This window comes from Lissotriton helveticus, chromosome 11, assembly GCF_964261635.1.
Source record: "Lissotriton helveticus chromosome 11, aLisHel1.1, whole genome shotgun sequence".
Classification (NCBI taxonomy): Eukaryota; Metazoa; Chordata; class Amphibia; order Caudata; family Salamandridae; genus Lissotriton; species Lissotriton helveticus.
The window spans coordinates 1,126,368,026-1,126,384,043 of record NC_136072.1 but is presented as its reverse complement, the minus strand read 5'-3'; the positions used below and the strand labels follow the sequence as shown (position 1 = coordinate 1,126,384,043).

The 16,018-nt window shown below is 43.4% G+C and overlaps 1 protein-coding gene across 1 annotated transcript in view; it reads right to left on the bottom strand.

Annotated features, from left to right (window-relative positions):
* Positions 1–16,018, bottom strand: part of LOC144792699 (tRNA (32-2'-O)-methyltransferase regulator THADA-like) — a 194,070-nt gene that overhangs the window by 147,701 nt on the left and 30,351 nt on the right. The window contains exons 6-12 of the mRNA XM_078667856.1: positions 8,751–8,873; positions 5,898–6,018; positions 5,220–5,368; positions 4,937–5,021; positions 3,986–4,122; positions 3,089–3,286; positions 1,912–2,617 (exon numbers count right to left, since the gene is read on the bottom strand). Coding sequence (XP_078523982.1) covers positions 1,912–2,617; positions 3,089–3,286; positions 3,986–4,122; positions 4,937–5,021; positions 5,220–5,368; positions 5,898–6,018; positions 8,751–8,873 — 1,519 coding nt within the window. The remainder of the gene's footprint in view (positions 1–1,911; positions 2,618–3,088; positions 3,287–3,985; positions 4,123–4,936; positions 5,022–5,219; positions 5,369–5,897; positions 6,019–8,750; positions 8,874–16,018) is intronic.

Here is a 16,018-nt window from a genome sequence, read left to right as displayed (position 1 = left end):
CTTCTCTTGTTAATTAACATGCTGCACATGCTCCTTTCTGATTATCTGGCAACACACTAGATGAAATGAGTTTTTGTCCATGCTATCTCCACTGTCACAATCGGACTCATCGAAAGGCAGAATTTTTTTACTCTGCTGTTTCTCTGCTACAATATCTGTAAAGATGTTCCCTTTAAAGCTTTAACTTATTTTAAGTGCAACAGTAAACTCTAGAACTTCTGCTATTTTCTATAGCTCAGCCGCAAAGTATCTCTACTTATCAAAGGAGGTAGGGTGCTCTTCTGCAAAGCACAAACCCCTTCACTGGAGGTATCGATCCAATATGAACTTTGCATTACATAGACACTCCTGAATCCAAATCTTTAAAAGGAAGACATTCAACAAAGCATTGCTGTCATCTTCATTCCTGGATTGACTGCATTCAGGAAACCCAAAAGACCATAAGCAATACAGAAATCGGGAAAACAGCTCAAAGGCAAATACATTTTTATGTCTGGCAGTTCGTTTTTGAGGAGACAGTCTGCAGTTCGCTTCTTGAGATACCTGCAGGGTATAGGTGGTAATTCTAACACTGGCACCGTTTACTCAAGTACAGGAGTAGAATTCGATGCCACCGAGTGCAGAACCCAAAGAGACCAGTTTCTCGACTTTCTAGGGTGTTCGCGTTTCGACTGTCACTGTTAGTTCCAGAGGAAGAGAAAGAAAGGAAACAGGTGGTCTGAGGTTGAAGTAGCCATGATAGAACTCTGGAATTTAAAAACTCTATGAAATGTCTGTAGCTGCAGCTTGAATTGTAAGGTGGAAGAAGGCTAACTTGAGGTTGTATATACAGGTAAAGAGGAGTTCTTTTTGTTTTGTGTTGAGCTCCTTATGAAAAGGGGATATCTCCAAAGTGGCAGGAGTCTGACAGAGCTTTGATTTAGATTAGGTGCTTTAGTCGCTGAGAGGCAGAGGATTTGTACCTCACGTTCACTGGTGGCTTTGATATGTCATGAAAGACTATATTTTATGAATGACTGTATTATGCATAGGGTACAAGCAACAAAGCCTTTGCAAGAAGGTCTGTGACAGACATGTGTCAACCAATATTCCAGGAGAGGGTTAGGGTTTAAATCACAACATCTTTGAAGGTGGCTATTTCAGAAAACAAATATTTAAAATAACTTGGAAAACATGAAGAGAGAACAGAGAGAACCCAAATGCAGCACCTGATCTGGAATCAGTGAAGCGCAGAAAAGAGTTCATGACAAGCGCCTGCAGCAGCATTACGATCCAGCCCTGCCAGAGGTTGAGTTATCGATTCTCATTGCTCAAAAGTTTTCAGACCAAGTCTGGAGAGAAGGTTCATGCGAGGAACCTGTGGACAGGAACGGTGCAGCTATTGGTTCCCTGAGCCCACCCATGTGCAGGTCGTTTTGAGGGTGTGGGCTTGAGTGACTTGGTCAGTAAGTGTAGTGGCGGTTTGGTCACCCTCTCTCTTTTTCTCCATGTGTACTGCACACAATTATGGGAGCAAAAATGACAGGGCTCTTTCGTCACAGAGTACTGACATGTAAACATTTTAACTTTTGCTAGGTCTTTCTATAGTTTTCACTAAACGGGAAGTGCAAAAGAAAACAACGATAGACGTTTTCAGCCAACCACTCTTTTGTGCATTACAAGGACTACTACCACAGGCCAGTTAAGTTACGTAGAAATAAACAAAACAAATTGTGCATAACCTTAAAAAACAGAACTCTATCCATGCCATAAAATCTATTGAAGCAGAGAGGACATATTCATTAGATGACCAGCAATATTCAGATGGAACTTGAGCTGAGTCAGTGCTATTCAGTGTGTGGGTGATAACAGGATTGCTGCTGAATGCATGTTGTGAAGTCTTTAGACGTACTCTACTAGATGCATACTCACCTATTCCCTGAGAAAGCGCTCCATCTGGACATCTTGCTTGTTCTTTGGAGGTTTTACCCTTGCGAGCGCGCAGACTGGCCAGGCAGCTGTCCCTCAGACGGACCAGGGCCTTCTTCACACAGGCCTGGAGCAGCTGCCGGAACCCGGACGAGTCGCAGTTTAGACTTAGAGGGAGGCACTCCTGAAGCAACCGGATCTCGGTTTCTGACAACGTTTGATTGGTTCTGGGGCTGCAGCACAGAAGGCCAATGGCTGACAAGCGCACAGCCTCGTCTGCAGCGTGGATGCATAGACTCAGCCGCTCCAGGGCCTGCTCATCCGCTGGCATGGCCCCACTGGTCATCTTTACAGAATTCAACAGTGAGGTCCATGCGCGAAGTGAAGAGGCGTCTGTACCTTGGAAGTCTTGGGCAAGCAGATCGTAGGACCTCGGGAATGTTCTTAGTGTCTGTCCAAGGAGGTAGTTTGAGGCGTTCCTTTGCAAGAGCGGCGAGAGGGAGGTTAAAGCCTGGGAAAGGACTGGCAGCCAGCAGCGAGCCCACCGGTGAGCCAGCTCTAGCTCAGAGGGTCTGCTTGCGCCTGTTGACCATGCTTTGCGCTGGAGCTGGAGGGTGGTCTTGTAGACATCAGAGGCCAGTGGGCCTAGATAGTTGGTGGTCAGGCAGCTCAAGATATGCTCGGGGAGCTCTGAATAGAACTCAAGAACCTGGAAAGAAAAGAGGTACATTTAAGTGGCAAATAATTTTGTCCCAAGGACTTATATCTGTAGGTGGTATTGTATACAGCAAAACTAGCAAAAAGAGAGATTTCAACACAGTACAACTGTCCATAGAGCATTGGTCAAGATGCGTATGGTGCCCCAAGCGACAGTGGGCGAGTATTACTGAGTTTCACTAGCAGAGCAGGAGTGATCTACTGTAGGCAGGGCAGATGTCCTTGCAGATCAAGCAGCGTGCATGACCCACCAATCAATGCTATAGCTACAGGTTAAGGCAGAGCAGGACTCAGTGGAATGAATGAATTAATGAAATTGAATTTATTGAGTGCACTAAACCTAAGGGCATCAACGCACTGAGCCGTGTTGCACCAGCGAAGTGCGGATGGTCAGGATAGGCCTGCACCCTGTATCTTCCTCACTTCCTGACATGTTGGTTTTTCTCACACTCAAGCCACTCACCATGTCAGGACCCGCAAAGGGCAGCAGGGCACAAAGCGGAGCATATCTTGCTTTCACTTGCCATGGAATAACCGCTATCCTCTGTAGAAACTCTTTGTAGAGTGGTTTCTCGGTGTCCCCAAAGTGATCACACTCCAAACAGTATGTCTTCAAGTAATGGTGAAAGGAGCGGAGGACGAACTCAGAAGTTCCTTCAGCCTGCACGGAGACAAAGCAAAGAACTATTCATATATGTCTTTCCACTCTTTTCCTCCCACTGCCCCCTTCTATGACCCATCATTGCCTCATGATATATCATTAACAGAGCATCCTGCACACATCCGGTAGGATTGCTCATTGAATGAGCAGGTTTGACTTCTGGCAAGGCTTACAGAGGCGCTAATGCAAATATTGTTGATAAAATGAGTACCAACGAGTGGGATGATAGTAGCACCTGCTACTTATTAGGACTTGAAAGAGCATATACTGAAGTAGCAAGTACTAAATAAAAGGAAACTAACACCTTGGGAAGGAGTTCAACTTATATGCTAAGGCTGGAGCGTGTCGTGGCTGCAGGGCCATGAAGAATTGAGATCTACACATGCACTTGGGACAGGGATCTGTTTTACCAAGGTAGCTTTTTTTATATATGCATTTCAAACTAAGACACTATTACACAGAGCTGCTGTTTTTTTTACTGTTCACTGCCATGGGTGCTGCCATGGTGTATGGCCTCACATTTTTGTTGCTTTTTGGATTAATTTGCTAGTATTAAATCAAGATTTTTTTTTCTAATATTCAAAAGGCCCTTTACACAACAATTTCGGAAATGAAAAATCTTCTACAACATTATTTACAAGGCTGGGAGAGTCAGCCAAGTGCCCTGTTGGGTATGGACAAGCAGGAGAGGCAAGTTACCGGTTTCTCGGAGTTGCTCCAGAGGAGTTGAGCCACGTTCTGCATCAGCTCAGAGTTCAGGTCAAAGAGACGAGTCTTCCTGACTTGCCAGATCTCCGGTGCGTTCTCCTGAACACGCTGCAGCCACAGGGAGAACACTGAGATAGGGGGGTTCAAAGAATTACCATTTGGACACCTAAAAACAGGACTCCCTAAAACCCCAGCATGCTCTAGCACTTAAAAACTGCGCGAAGCTCAACAAATCACAATACAGACGCCAATACGTTTACGGAGGGTATTCAATCGGTTTAGGTTTTCAGAGAGACACCCTGACATGGGGAAATACCCTAAATAGCTGGGTCAGTTTTCCCTCAGAATAGTCATCCTTTGTTCTGGAAATTTGAATCTTGTTTCAAATCAACTTTGAAAGGAAGACACTATCAGGTAATGGAGCTTAGTTTATTCGTGGACGCAACCTCCGAGTCCCGGCAGCAACTGCCGGACCCAGAACAGAACAGAATAGAACCAATACAGTAAACACTCCAAAGTAGAATGGAGCATGAGCCAGAAGAGATCCCAACACACTTGTCATAACCTTGGTAATTTCAACTAGGCTACCAAATTGATGCATAAATTGCAAATCAGTGGTACCGCCCTGGCCAATCTCAACCCTTTATAAAGCTATCATTAGTGGACACAATCCATTATGTGGGATTTTAAAGCCTTTCCCAGGTGTGCCAACCCCAGAACTAAATACATTTGTCATTAGTGGACTCGGTTTCAATTTTAGAAGTTGACAATGTTCTCATGTCCGCAATCGCCATGCACTACCATTCAAAACCACTCAGATATGTCCATTAATAGCACTGGGATTAACAAAAATCAATTTAATCTCAGAATTCTTAAAAAACGTTCTTCCTAAATATTCACAGTATCTTAATCTCGACTACGGAGGTGAACGAATCCACTCACCTTGAAAACAGTGATAATGACATTTTGTCGTCTCTCCAGACAGGGCTATCACCACGGGGAAGAGCACATCAACCAGCAGACAGACCTGATGGGCAAAACACAATACTCTCAGAGCAGCATCATCAGCAATTGAAGCCCCTCCCGCGAACAACCTTCCTTCCTACAGATCACCTTGGCAGTGCCATTGCCCCCATATCCCTAGTGTGCTGAGAGGTGTCTGATGAAAGTTACAAGATCCTTACTGCTTCGTTTATCTCCAGAGCAAGACTGACCTGAGACCTACCTGGCTCCCGGATCCTCCCAGCTCGCAGATCAGGATTTCATTCCGGCCGCAGGACACCAGGCCCCAGGTAAGCGCCAGCTTCTCCAGACCATCTGAGCACTTCACAGAGACTGCAGTTTTCAGCTCTCCAAACTCCAGCTCCCCTGCACCTGATCCAAAGCTACAAATTAGGCTAAAGGGCACAGATCAATCTGTCTGAGCTAAATTTACAGGAATCATCATTGAGATCAGGCGGGTCTGGTGGTGCCTAGATCTATCAACTACAGTCGAGCTGGAGAAAAATACAAAGCGCGTTTGGGACACCAAAGTAGTAAACAAGAGCCGAGCACCGCTCATGACTCACCCAACACCATGTGGCACACAAAAAAGGTCCATTCACCTCCATCCACCATACTCCATGGGGACGAAATTCAACCACAATGCCAGGATTTCAAGTCCCAAGAGTATAGTCGATCATGTACCATCTCCCATTGTCCTACCCCTCAGGAAGAAGATTATTGGCCAGAGACACTTTTCGCTTCTGCATTTTAAACTCAGAAGAACTCAGACGCTCCATTTCTCTACCGTAATCCAGTGCCTCTTAACTCCCCTTCTGAGACCTTAAAACCCTCGCCTTTGCTCAGAGCCAGACAGTGCTGGAACACTACACCACAGCAGGCCTATCCTTGTTGTTCTCACCTGCTCTCATGTACTGGAAGAGATTCCGCATGGCTGCGGCTCCACATTCAGGCTTCGGAGCTGTGTTGGCCAACATGCTTATAGCAGTTCCTGCCAAGAGTCTGGAGTCTCTGCTCACAGTCTAAACAGTGAAGAAGGAACAGACCAAAGACTGTGATTAGTGGACTAGTACATAATCAGGGGCAGAGTAGGGGCCTCAAACCTAGATTAACTCTCATTTCCAGCGCGGCAGCTTTGACATTTGCGCAACACCAGGCTCAGTCCCTGTGTTTCAAGTTGTAGAGATCCTATATAGCTATGCTTGTGGCATGCATATGATGTCATTTTATTTATCATTATGACACAAAGGTAAGCTATTCTGTTAGCATCACTATTCACTCCTAAGGACATGGGGCCAGATGTATGAAGTTACCATTTTGCCATTTCCTAATTGCGAATCACTCGGATTCGCAGTTAGTAAATCGCAAAATGGCATGTATGAAGGTGTGTAGTACACTTTTTGTGATTCCTAGGGGGTCGCAAATGACCTACCTCATAAATATTAATGAGGTAGGTTGCAATTTGCGAGCACCTAGGGATTGCAAAAAATGACAGGGATGGTGGCCTGCTGAGATCAGCAGACCACCAGGTCTGTGATTGCTTTTAAATAAAGCAATTTTTGTTGTTGTAAAGCAGCCCGTTTTCCTTGAAGGAAAACGGGCTGCTTTACAAAAAGAAAAATGAAACGTTTTCTTTTTATTTTGCCTGCTCTTAAAAATGTTTTTTACAAACATTCACAAAGGGGAAGAGGTCCCTTCGAGAAGGGGTCCCTTCCCATTTGCAAATCGTTTACCACATACTTGAAGTAGGTGGTACAATGCGAATGTTTTGCAACCGCATTTACGGTCACAAAACATTCATGCATACAGATGCGATTCGGAATTTGGAAGGGACAACCTAAACACGCCCCTTCCTAATCCCGAATCGCAAACCCTTTTTGCAATTCAGTAACAGGTTACTGAATGAAACGCAAAATTGGGTTTGCTACATCGGAAAAACATTTTTTGCGCTCGCAAATGGGCCAATTCTGCAAATCGGCCCGTTTGCGAACGCAGAAAGGCTTGATACATCTGTCTCATTGTTCATAGTAATCGAACTTATCAGAAATACCAATTTAGTGCAAAGGGGTGAATAGCACATTAGAGTCAGAAACCACACACATTATTTTTAGATATGTAATAAAAGGACCATTTGGAATTGAAAGCCAACATGTGTTGAAATATTTTACTGTCATAAAAGCTGCAACATACAGAATTTTTTCCAGAACTAGCTAGAGTGACACAAAAAACCTCTTCGACTAAAATGATGAAATGTAACCTAGGTAACCTGGAGCTGTTGAAATAAATGAAAAGAGCCTTCCTTCTTCAAGACTCCAGTTAACAAACAATTCACCTATATATCATCACAACTACAGAGGAGAAGAAAGTAGTTTCATCAAAGTGTAACTCAACTATGAACTAAAGATAAAGAATTGGCATCTGCAACAATACATATCAAAAACAGGAGGTGGATAGGCATACATTGTGTATTAACGTAGAAAGGAGCCTTGTTCTTGTAATACATTTTCCAAACACGGATTTTCTTTACATGTGCTTGCATGTCCCTACAGACATCCTAAGAAGGCACCTTCTGGTGATGTCACAGATTGTCTATTTTGCGGCTTTGGGGTCTCTGCCATTCCCTTCTAGAAACCCTCTGCAGTAGTTCTTTCCTAGCCTGACTTTTCAATTTATCTTCCTTAACATCAGGCCGAGTTTCTCTTTTAGCACCGCCTTCTTGTACAGTCAAAAGATCATTCTACTCTCGACTGCTGACCGGCCTTGCTATCTAGTTTCTTTTCTTAATTACTTTCTAGACACTTATTTGGTGAAAACAATACTGGAAGATTGCAAGGTGAACGTTGCACATTCCCACCCCTGCATGAATGGAGTTTTAAGAAGCACACAACTTGCTGGGTTCAGTCTGGTTTCAAGAAGTTCAGGTAAGCTTGCTGGAGTTATATAAGTGGGTGAGCCAGTTAGCTCAGAAACCATAAAACTGTCCGGCACACTGTACATTTCTGGTCTTCTTATATCACATTTCTTTTACAAATATACATTGCAATTTTGGCTTTTGAAATATTGAAAAGGCAACTAGTCACAATTTACTGCTCTTACTGTTTGGAAAACTAACTATAACATTATTTTGTGATGATACCGCCGCTAATTTATAAATGTAATTGCGCCACGACAGTAACCCCAAATGCATTTATTAATGATATTGTAAGTGAGGCTTGATTCAGTTGTGTTGCACATCATTATAAAGTAGATGTAGGAAACTTTACATTACAGACTACTAGTTGTGGATCGAAGTGAGGGAATGCTTAGAGATTTTAATCTGCACCGCATGTTTTAAGAAGGGAGTTCATATGGAAAATACAATAGGATTGGAAGAAAGCCTTGCAGAAATGCTTTGCTGGAGGAGCTCGTAAAGTAACTCAGACATCTGTCATTATTGGGATAAGTCTTTTGAGGAATTTCTTTTGAGAAATGTTACTAAAACTATGAATTACATAATGTAAATTGAGCATGTTACTGTATCTAACTGCTTTTTAAAAAGTGTTTTAAAAGACTTGGGAAATGTATTTGAATAAAGCGTGCATGAATTTAGGCTTCTGGCACTACCCAATGACAGGGGGGGTCTTTCTTTAAGCAGCAAATGGCCCCTTATCGAGATTGACTGGGTCCAGATAAATGCATCTTTAATAGGCAGCACTGCCTCTATTCATTAAAATGATAACTTGGTGTCCCTCGGCTATAGTGTAACTGCCATTACCTCCATCATGATAACTTGCACCAGAGATCCCAGAATCCTTTGCAGTGAGGAACTGTTTCCTGCCTTTGTCCACACCAGTGGGGAGATCTCCTCCTGCACCCCTTGGAACATTTGGAGGCACACCTGCAAGGCGAGAATACATGTTTGAGTAGTGTCAGCATCATAACAGGATGCTCTCAGTGTAGGCTTTAACTCTCATCCACAGACCAATTAACACAAAATCAAAAAACACTCCATTATAGATATCGACATTTGCACCTCCCCTTCACTGAATAAACTCAACATGCAAGTTTATCTCAAAAAGCAACTTGGGGATTTTCAAAGGTACTTAATAGTGAACAAACTACAATATGTGATCCCTTGGTCGACAGGGATTTGGTTACTAATTTGACACTTACACTGGTATGAAAGACCTTCCTTTTGCATTGCCTTTGCTTGTGAGAGCATAAATGCAGCTCCTACCAATGCACATGTAGAGAGTATGCAAGAACCTCATCATTGTGACAAGGACCCACGAATACAAATAGATTCATGTACCTCTACACACTACAATTCTGGAATGTAGCATTATAGCCTCACTGTCCTTTCAAGAGGGTGTCCCAGTGGCTCACTCTCATCTCACGTGTGTACTAAGAGGAAAGGATTTGGGGATGTATTGAGTTTTGCCCTAAATAGGAGACACAAACCACATTTTTGACATACCAAGGTGTCACTGAACACCTAAAAGTACTGAAAAACTTTGCCTTGGATGTACTCATGAGGTGGAGTCCTGTACTCATGAGGTGGGGTCCTGTATTCATGACGTGGCGGCCTGTATTCATGAAGTGGGGTCCTTTTTAGGTCTTGCGCCTGCGTTGCAGGGCACAACAGTGCTCGCGCAGCGAGAAACCTCATGTAGGTGGTTTGAAAACAGAGCTAGGAATCGCACACGCTCGTGCATGTGCTTTTCCTTTAGTGCCCTGCTATTGGCCTTTGCGTGCAACTTTTTCCCAAAGACAGCACGCAATTGGCCAAAGGCGGCCGCATTGCTCCGCCCATAGCCTATTGGTGTCTATTACGCGCACCGCTGCCATGTGGTTTCAATTATCGTGCCCAGACACAGGTGCGATAATTGAAACCACATGTCTCGCTGTGGCGCGCACACGCGCACCACTCGCGGGCCTCTTCTTTTTTGGATCCATTTCACAGGGAAGCAACTAAATGAAAGAAGGAAAGAGGTGGGCTGCTCGCGCGCACTACTCGCTGGCTTATTTTCTGGTGAGATGAATTCTAATTGTTGAGACCGATGTCCACCTCAAGCAGGCTGGCCCATATTTTGCACTAACACAGGTGTTTGTAAAAAGTGAAGTTTGGAGCTCGTAGTTTCGAGTAGCCATTGTTTAAAAGGTGCGTAGCCATTGTTTAAATGGTGCATCTATCATCTTGGAGCGAATGTACCATCAAGAGGGAAAACTACTTATGGACTTAATATCCTTAAAAAACACAAACTCCCATTTTCATTTTTGTGAGCATTGTCTATTAAGTGTTGCTGATATTTCTTTAGGTTGGGTTGAGGGACACGCATTTATACGGAGTGCAGTTTGTGAAATATTAAAATGGTGCACAAAAGTCCTAAATAAGAGGCTGAGTTGGAGGTGGCTTAGGATTGCGATATCGTAGCTGGGAATACTGGTTACGCTGATCTAATTTTGGGTAAAATTGTGTGTGGCCATAAAGTAGTATAGCACCATTTTGGTTATCCATCAGTTTGGGGCATGCAGCTTTGGGGAACACCTGAAATATGCGTACAGCTGGGGGAGCCAGGCGCTGAAGAAATTGTGTGCATCTCTAAGGGTTACACCTGGAGCATATTTGTGCAGCTTGGAGTAATTGTGTGCTTCTCTGGCGTGTAGGTAGTAAAGAGTTTGTGTAGATAACTTAGGTCGAATCTTGAAGTATTTGTGGGCAGGTGTGCGGGCTATACGTAGAGTATTTTTCTCAAATTTCAGCAACCTAGTACTTTGATTCTGTATGCAGCTCACGAGGCTACAGCAGGAGTATTTGTATGATAGTTTTAGGGGCCAAATCACAGCATTTTAGTGTGCAGCGTTTGGGGTCTAGAGCATTTGTGTGTAAAATGTGAGCCTGTACTAGACTGCTTCCAGGTATCCGTTTGTCACATTAGGTCTACCATGATGAGTTGCAGTTCTTACTGGGCTCTGTCTGGTAAATGCAAAGGCCCATCAAGCCTATGGCTTCTTAAGACATTGGGCTCCCCTCTATTCAAGCCCTGTGCTCATCTGATCCCTAGACTGTTTTCCACACCAAGGTACTGCTGACGACTTACTCTACCTCTGTTACCATGTTGCGACTAAATTCCCTGTAACATTTATATTTGTACTTTTTCTGCTCATATATGGTCTATAGGCTGACAAAACTCTGCTGTTGGGCAAACTTTATGCTTTTACATAGACCGACAAAGGGCTCTTCGGGTCCATATACCAACTGTTTGTGACAAACTGTAAAGTTTGAGGGCAGTGATGCTGTCCAAGTTGTCCACGGCCACCACCGCTTGATGGATTAACGACTGCTGTTCTTATCTGAGGCCAGTCCTTGCACTTCACCAGAGATTAAGGTGTCTTCAGTTTCATTATTCATGCACAGCTTATCAGAGAGGTATGTTTGGCAGCTACATGGCCTACTCTGTATGCATTTCGCAGCTGTTACACAGAATATGCTTCCAGATAAAGCAACAATGCACATGCGAAGCAGGAGGTTCTGAGAAACATGATTGGTTGATTGACGCCTTTTATAGAGGGCTAACTCCAAAGAAGTGTCCTGTGCTAAAGGGTAAAGGAAAAAACAGCTTACAATTAGGTTGTCTGATGCCTCTTACTCCTCTGCCCTTTCTTTAATTTGGGCTGTGGAATTTACCTGCCTCTTATAAGAGGGAGAAAGAGCTAGCATGTGAGACCCAGTTACTGTTATGAGGACTGTTACTGTTAGATTTCTGCTGTCCCCATTACCCTCCCATGCAACCCAAACATTAGTAGACTCCTTATTACCAAAAGGGACCTGACGAGGATGCATTTGGGTATGGCTGCACAGCTCACACCACCTTGTGTGTTATATCAGGTGTACATTCATTTGTAATCCTGCCACAAATGATAACATTTGATTATGGGACAGAGTCTGTGGACTGGAACCGGTGTGGTCACCATGAAGGTAAATTTGGTTTCATCTCTCTATGATATGTTCGAGAAGATTGTTTTTAAGTGCATGAGAAAGAGCTGTGTGTGGCATTAGTTTTCCTGAGCACTAGTTTACCATGTTGGAAAACAGTGGGGAAGTAGTAATGCCACTTTTCTCTGGGGTGTAGTAGAGGTGGTAGTATTTCTGAAGCCATATACAGCTAAACAGCGTTGCTCATCACCAGTGGGCCTCCTTGATACTCACCTACATCTTGAGAATGGACATTTTCAGTTCACTAAATAAATAATAACCGCAGTGCAAAGGTTTACCAAACAGGATCTTAACATGTGGCTGTTTTGTTTCTTGTTCGCTGTGGACTGTGGCTTAATTATCCTGAGATTTTAATTAGATCTCACTTTAAGGAACATAACCGCCATGCCCTCTCATAAAATAAGTGGCTTTTATCAATGTTTTGTAGTTGCTGGTATCTTGGTCTTCCTTTATTAGGTTTCAGCTGAGACAGAGCATATGGTGTCGCTTACAAAAAGTTTTTGTTATTTATAAAATAAATAAAAAAAATAGAAAAAAGGCTTTAAGCCTGCCCATTACTTCCCAATGGTTGGTTTCATCATCACTCCAATTTCTTTTGTTTTCATTGATCAGTGGTATCCGGTTACATTTTTAGATTGAGCCTGGCCAGCGCATGCGCTGCTCTGAGAGGCTTGCTGTATTCTGTCTATGGGCTATTGGGGACTTTAGACATACCCATCGCTTTTGGTTGAAAAGTTGGACCGCTTTTTTAAATTCCTTTTCTCTGGTTGGTTAATATTGGGCATCTGTTCCGCCTTTCGGAGCTTGGTTCCCTCCCAGTGGACATCACCAATTGATTCTTTTGGTTGACCATCTCTGGCCAACTCCTGACTCACTCGCACCCCCCCCTCCCCCCTCCATCCATGTCATTATCTGGGGGGGCAATTTAGGCCCTTTTGTACAGGCCACTGGTTTCTAATTTGGTTATTTGTTGTGTGTACACAATACATTGGCATCGCGTTCAGGCTCATGGCCCATTTCAGTTTTTAAATTACTTTTAGTATGTGATTCCATGTCGCCAGGGGTCAATCAAGGAGACAGGTTTGGACTTTAACTTGCTGATGCATTTTGGGAGTTAAATTATCGGTTCACTTTAACTGAATCAGTAGCAGTAAAATATTCGATTGCACTGGGCTATACAATAAAGTAGACGACTGCAAACGTTATGCCTTACTAATATTTAGTAATGAATTTACTCAATACAAATTGTTCCATGTGGGTGAACAAATCGTTGTATTGCTCTTTGCATTCTGGTACTTGTACAGTGCCTGAACTGAACTTGTAATACTGCAGTATTACAAGTACTCACTATTCAGAATAATTGAAAAATACCGGCACCCCCAACTTGTGCGAAGAATGTGTGTTAATTCAATGTACTGCTTTCTAACAGGAATTTCACAGCTACAACTACCAGAATGCTAAAATGGAACAGGCTTAAATGAGCAACACACAGCTGCCATAGGACAACTGAGTTCTAAGCATAAAGGAAGCGACTAGTAAAATGCAAATACAGTGCAAGCCTACGATGTAAAGGTGCTTTGGTATAATTCCACCCCATCTGTCATCCCCCACCATCCATACATTTTAATGGAACATTGTCAAACTATTTCTAGATAAATAAAGGTACATTAAAGATCAGGGCCAAGTAGCTACAGTCTAAACAGTGTCCATTTTTGGAGCCACCTGCCTTAGAATAAATCATGTAATGCATTACAACGGATGTAGATAAACCGACATTCCCGAAAACATGTGCCACGTGCATCTAGCATAGCTGCTAAATGGCTGTCCCCTTTTCACACGCGACACATCAGCTAACTAGAGCATTCTCACCCCAGAGAACCCTGTGTCTAGCCAACCGCACTTTGCATTCTTAGGACTTGCAGTTTAACGTTTTTGTTCTATCTCCCGAACAAAAGTGCTGTTGCCTAAAAAGCAAGTGGAAGGTATTGCGTCACACAGGGAATGGGGGCAGTGTTTATCCATCACTCAGAGCGGGTGGGTAGGCACAGTACAAGTGGGTGAGAGTGACATTTGTGGAGCACAATACTCACTGAAATACATCTGAGTTTTCATAACCTACAAGCAATGCTTAAACACGAACTTTGTACTTCCAGTTGTTGCTTAAGAGAAGCAAGCTGCCAGTAAATGCGCCTATTTTACTGCCAGCCTTGCTTCTCTCATGCAAGGACTGTAAATACAAAGCGCATGTTGACGCACCGCCTGCAGGATTTCAAAAGATAAATAAAAGGCATTGTCCTTTCCATTGCCAATAGCTCAAACTCTCCCAAATGCAAGACCTATTGCATTGCACATGCTTGTTCACATTTGGAGGTTGTGAGCAATGGTCAGTGACCTCAGAATGTGTCTGATGTGATGGGTTGTGCACACACTTACTACCAACCTGTATTTACTGGACTTAAGCCCAACCAAGAAACAATGCAAGTTATCACCCCTTACATCGTTGGGGATGGTGTTAGCGCAAATGTATATTATGCTCTGATGGAAAACCAGCAGTGAGCCATCATTAATATCTGAGACGCTATGTTCAGCTTTTTAATCCAATGTATTTGTTTTCTGAAGCACGAACACAGCATATACCTTCCAATCAAAATCACTGAATTGAGCGGCACTTATCATTTAAACACAGACACATACTGGATTGTGTTCACACCTGATGATCTTTAAAAGCCGACATAACAAGCAGGCAACTGCCTGAAACCTTGTTCGATAACTGATGCTCGTGACTTCTCGGAATGCAAAAGTAGAAAAAATATTATTTCAGTCATATGTTTTTTGATGGCGTTCTGCTCTATCAAAGGCAATAAAGAGAATAAAAAGATGCAACCTAGTGAGGAGCAGATTAAAAAAGAAGTTGATGAAAAGTGTACATTTTAGCAGCAGGCAGGGGTATCCAGAAAAATATGGTTTACATAAAAAGGCCATTGTTAACAAGTCTGAATACTATGATGTCTATATGCCAGCCAGAAAATTGTACATAGGAAGTAAAGGAATTTGAAACCAACCAGTCCACGCAGCTCTATTTTAGTCATAAATCTACAGCTTAAAATCTTTACCATGCTCATGAAGTGCTGCTTTATTGTGCTAACATAATGCAACATTAATCGTACTATGTGCCGCAATGTGTTATGAACTGCGCTCTGCTGCTAGAACACACTACAAATTGTGCTGTGCTGCTATAATGCGCCATGAATCGTGCTGTGTTACCACGACGCATCATGAATTGTGTGCTGTACAACACCCAAAACCCTGAACCGTGCTAGGATGCCACAACACACTAGGAATAGTGTTGTGCGGCCACAAAACATCATGAATCCTACTGTGCTGCCACAAGGAGTCATGAATTGTGCTGTGCTGCTACAACGCACCATAAATTGTGCTGTACCACCACAACGCACCATAAATTGTGCTGTACTACCACAACTCACCATAAATTGTGCTGTACTACCACAGCGCACCATAAATTGTGCTGTACTACCACAACTCACCATAAATTGTGCTGTACTACCACAGCGTACCATAAATTGTGCTGTACTACCACAGCGCACCATAAATTGTGCTGTACTACCACAACGCACCATAAATTGTGCTGTACTACCACAACGCACCATAAATTGTGCTGTGCTGCCACAACGCACCATAAATTGTGCTGTGCTGCCACAACGCACCATAAATTGTGCTGTGCTGCCACAGTGCGCTATGAATCGTGCTGAGCTGCCGCAATAGGCTTCGAATTGTGTTGCCTTGCCACAATGCACCATGAATTGTACCTTCCTACTCCAAAACACCAGGAATAGTTCTGTGCTGCCATAACGCACCATGAATCGTGCTGTGCTGCCATAATGCACCAAGAGCTGTGCTGTGCTGCCACAATGCGTCATGAAACCAAAAATCCAGATTCAGCCTGACCATACTGGAATAAAACATTTCAGCCCAGGTTTATTGAAAGCATGTCAGCCCAGGGCACCCCTGATTTCCCTTAGCGGATG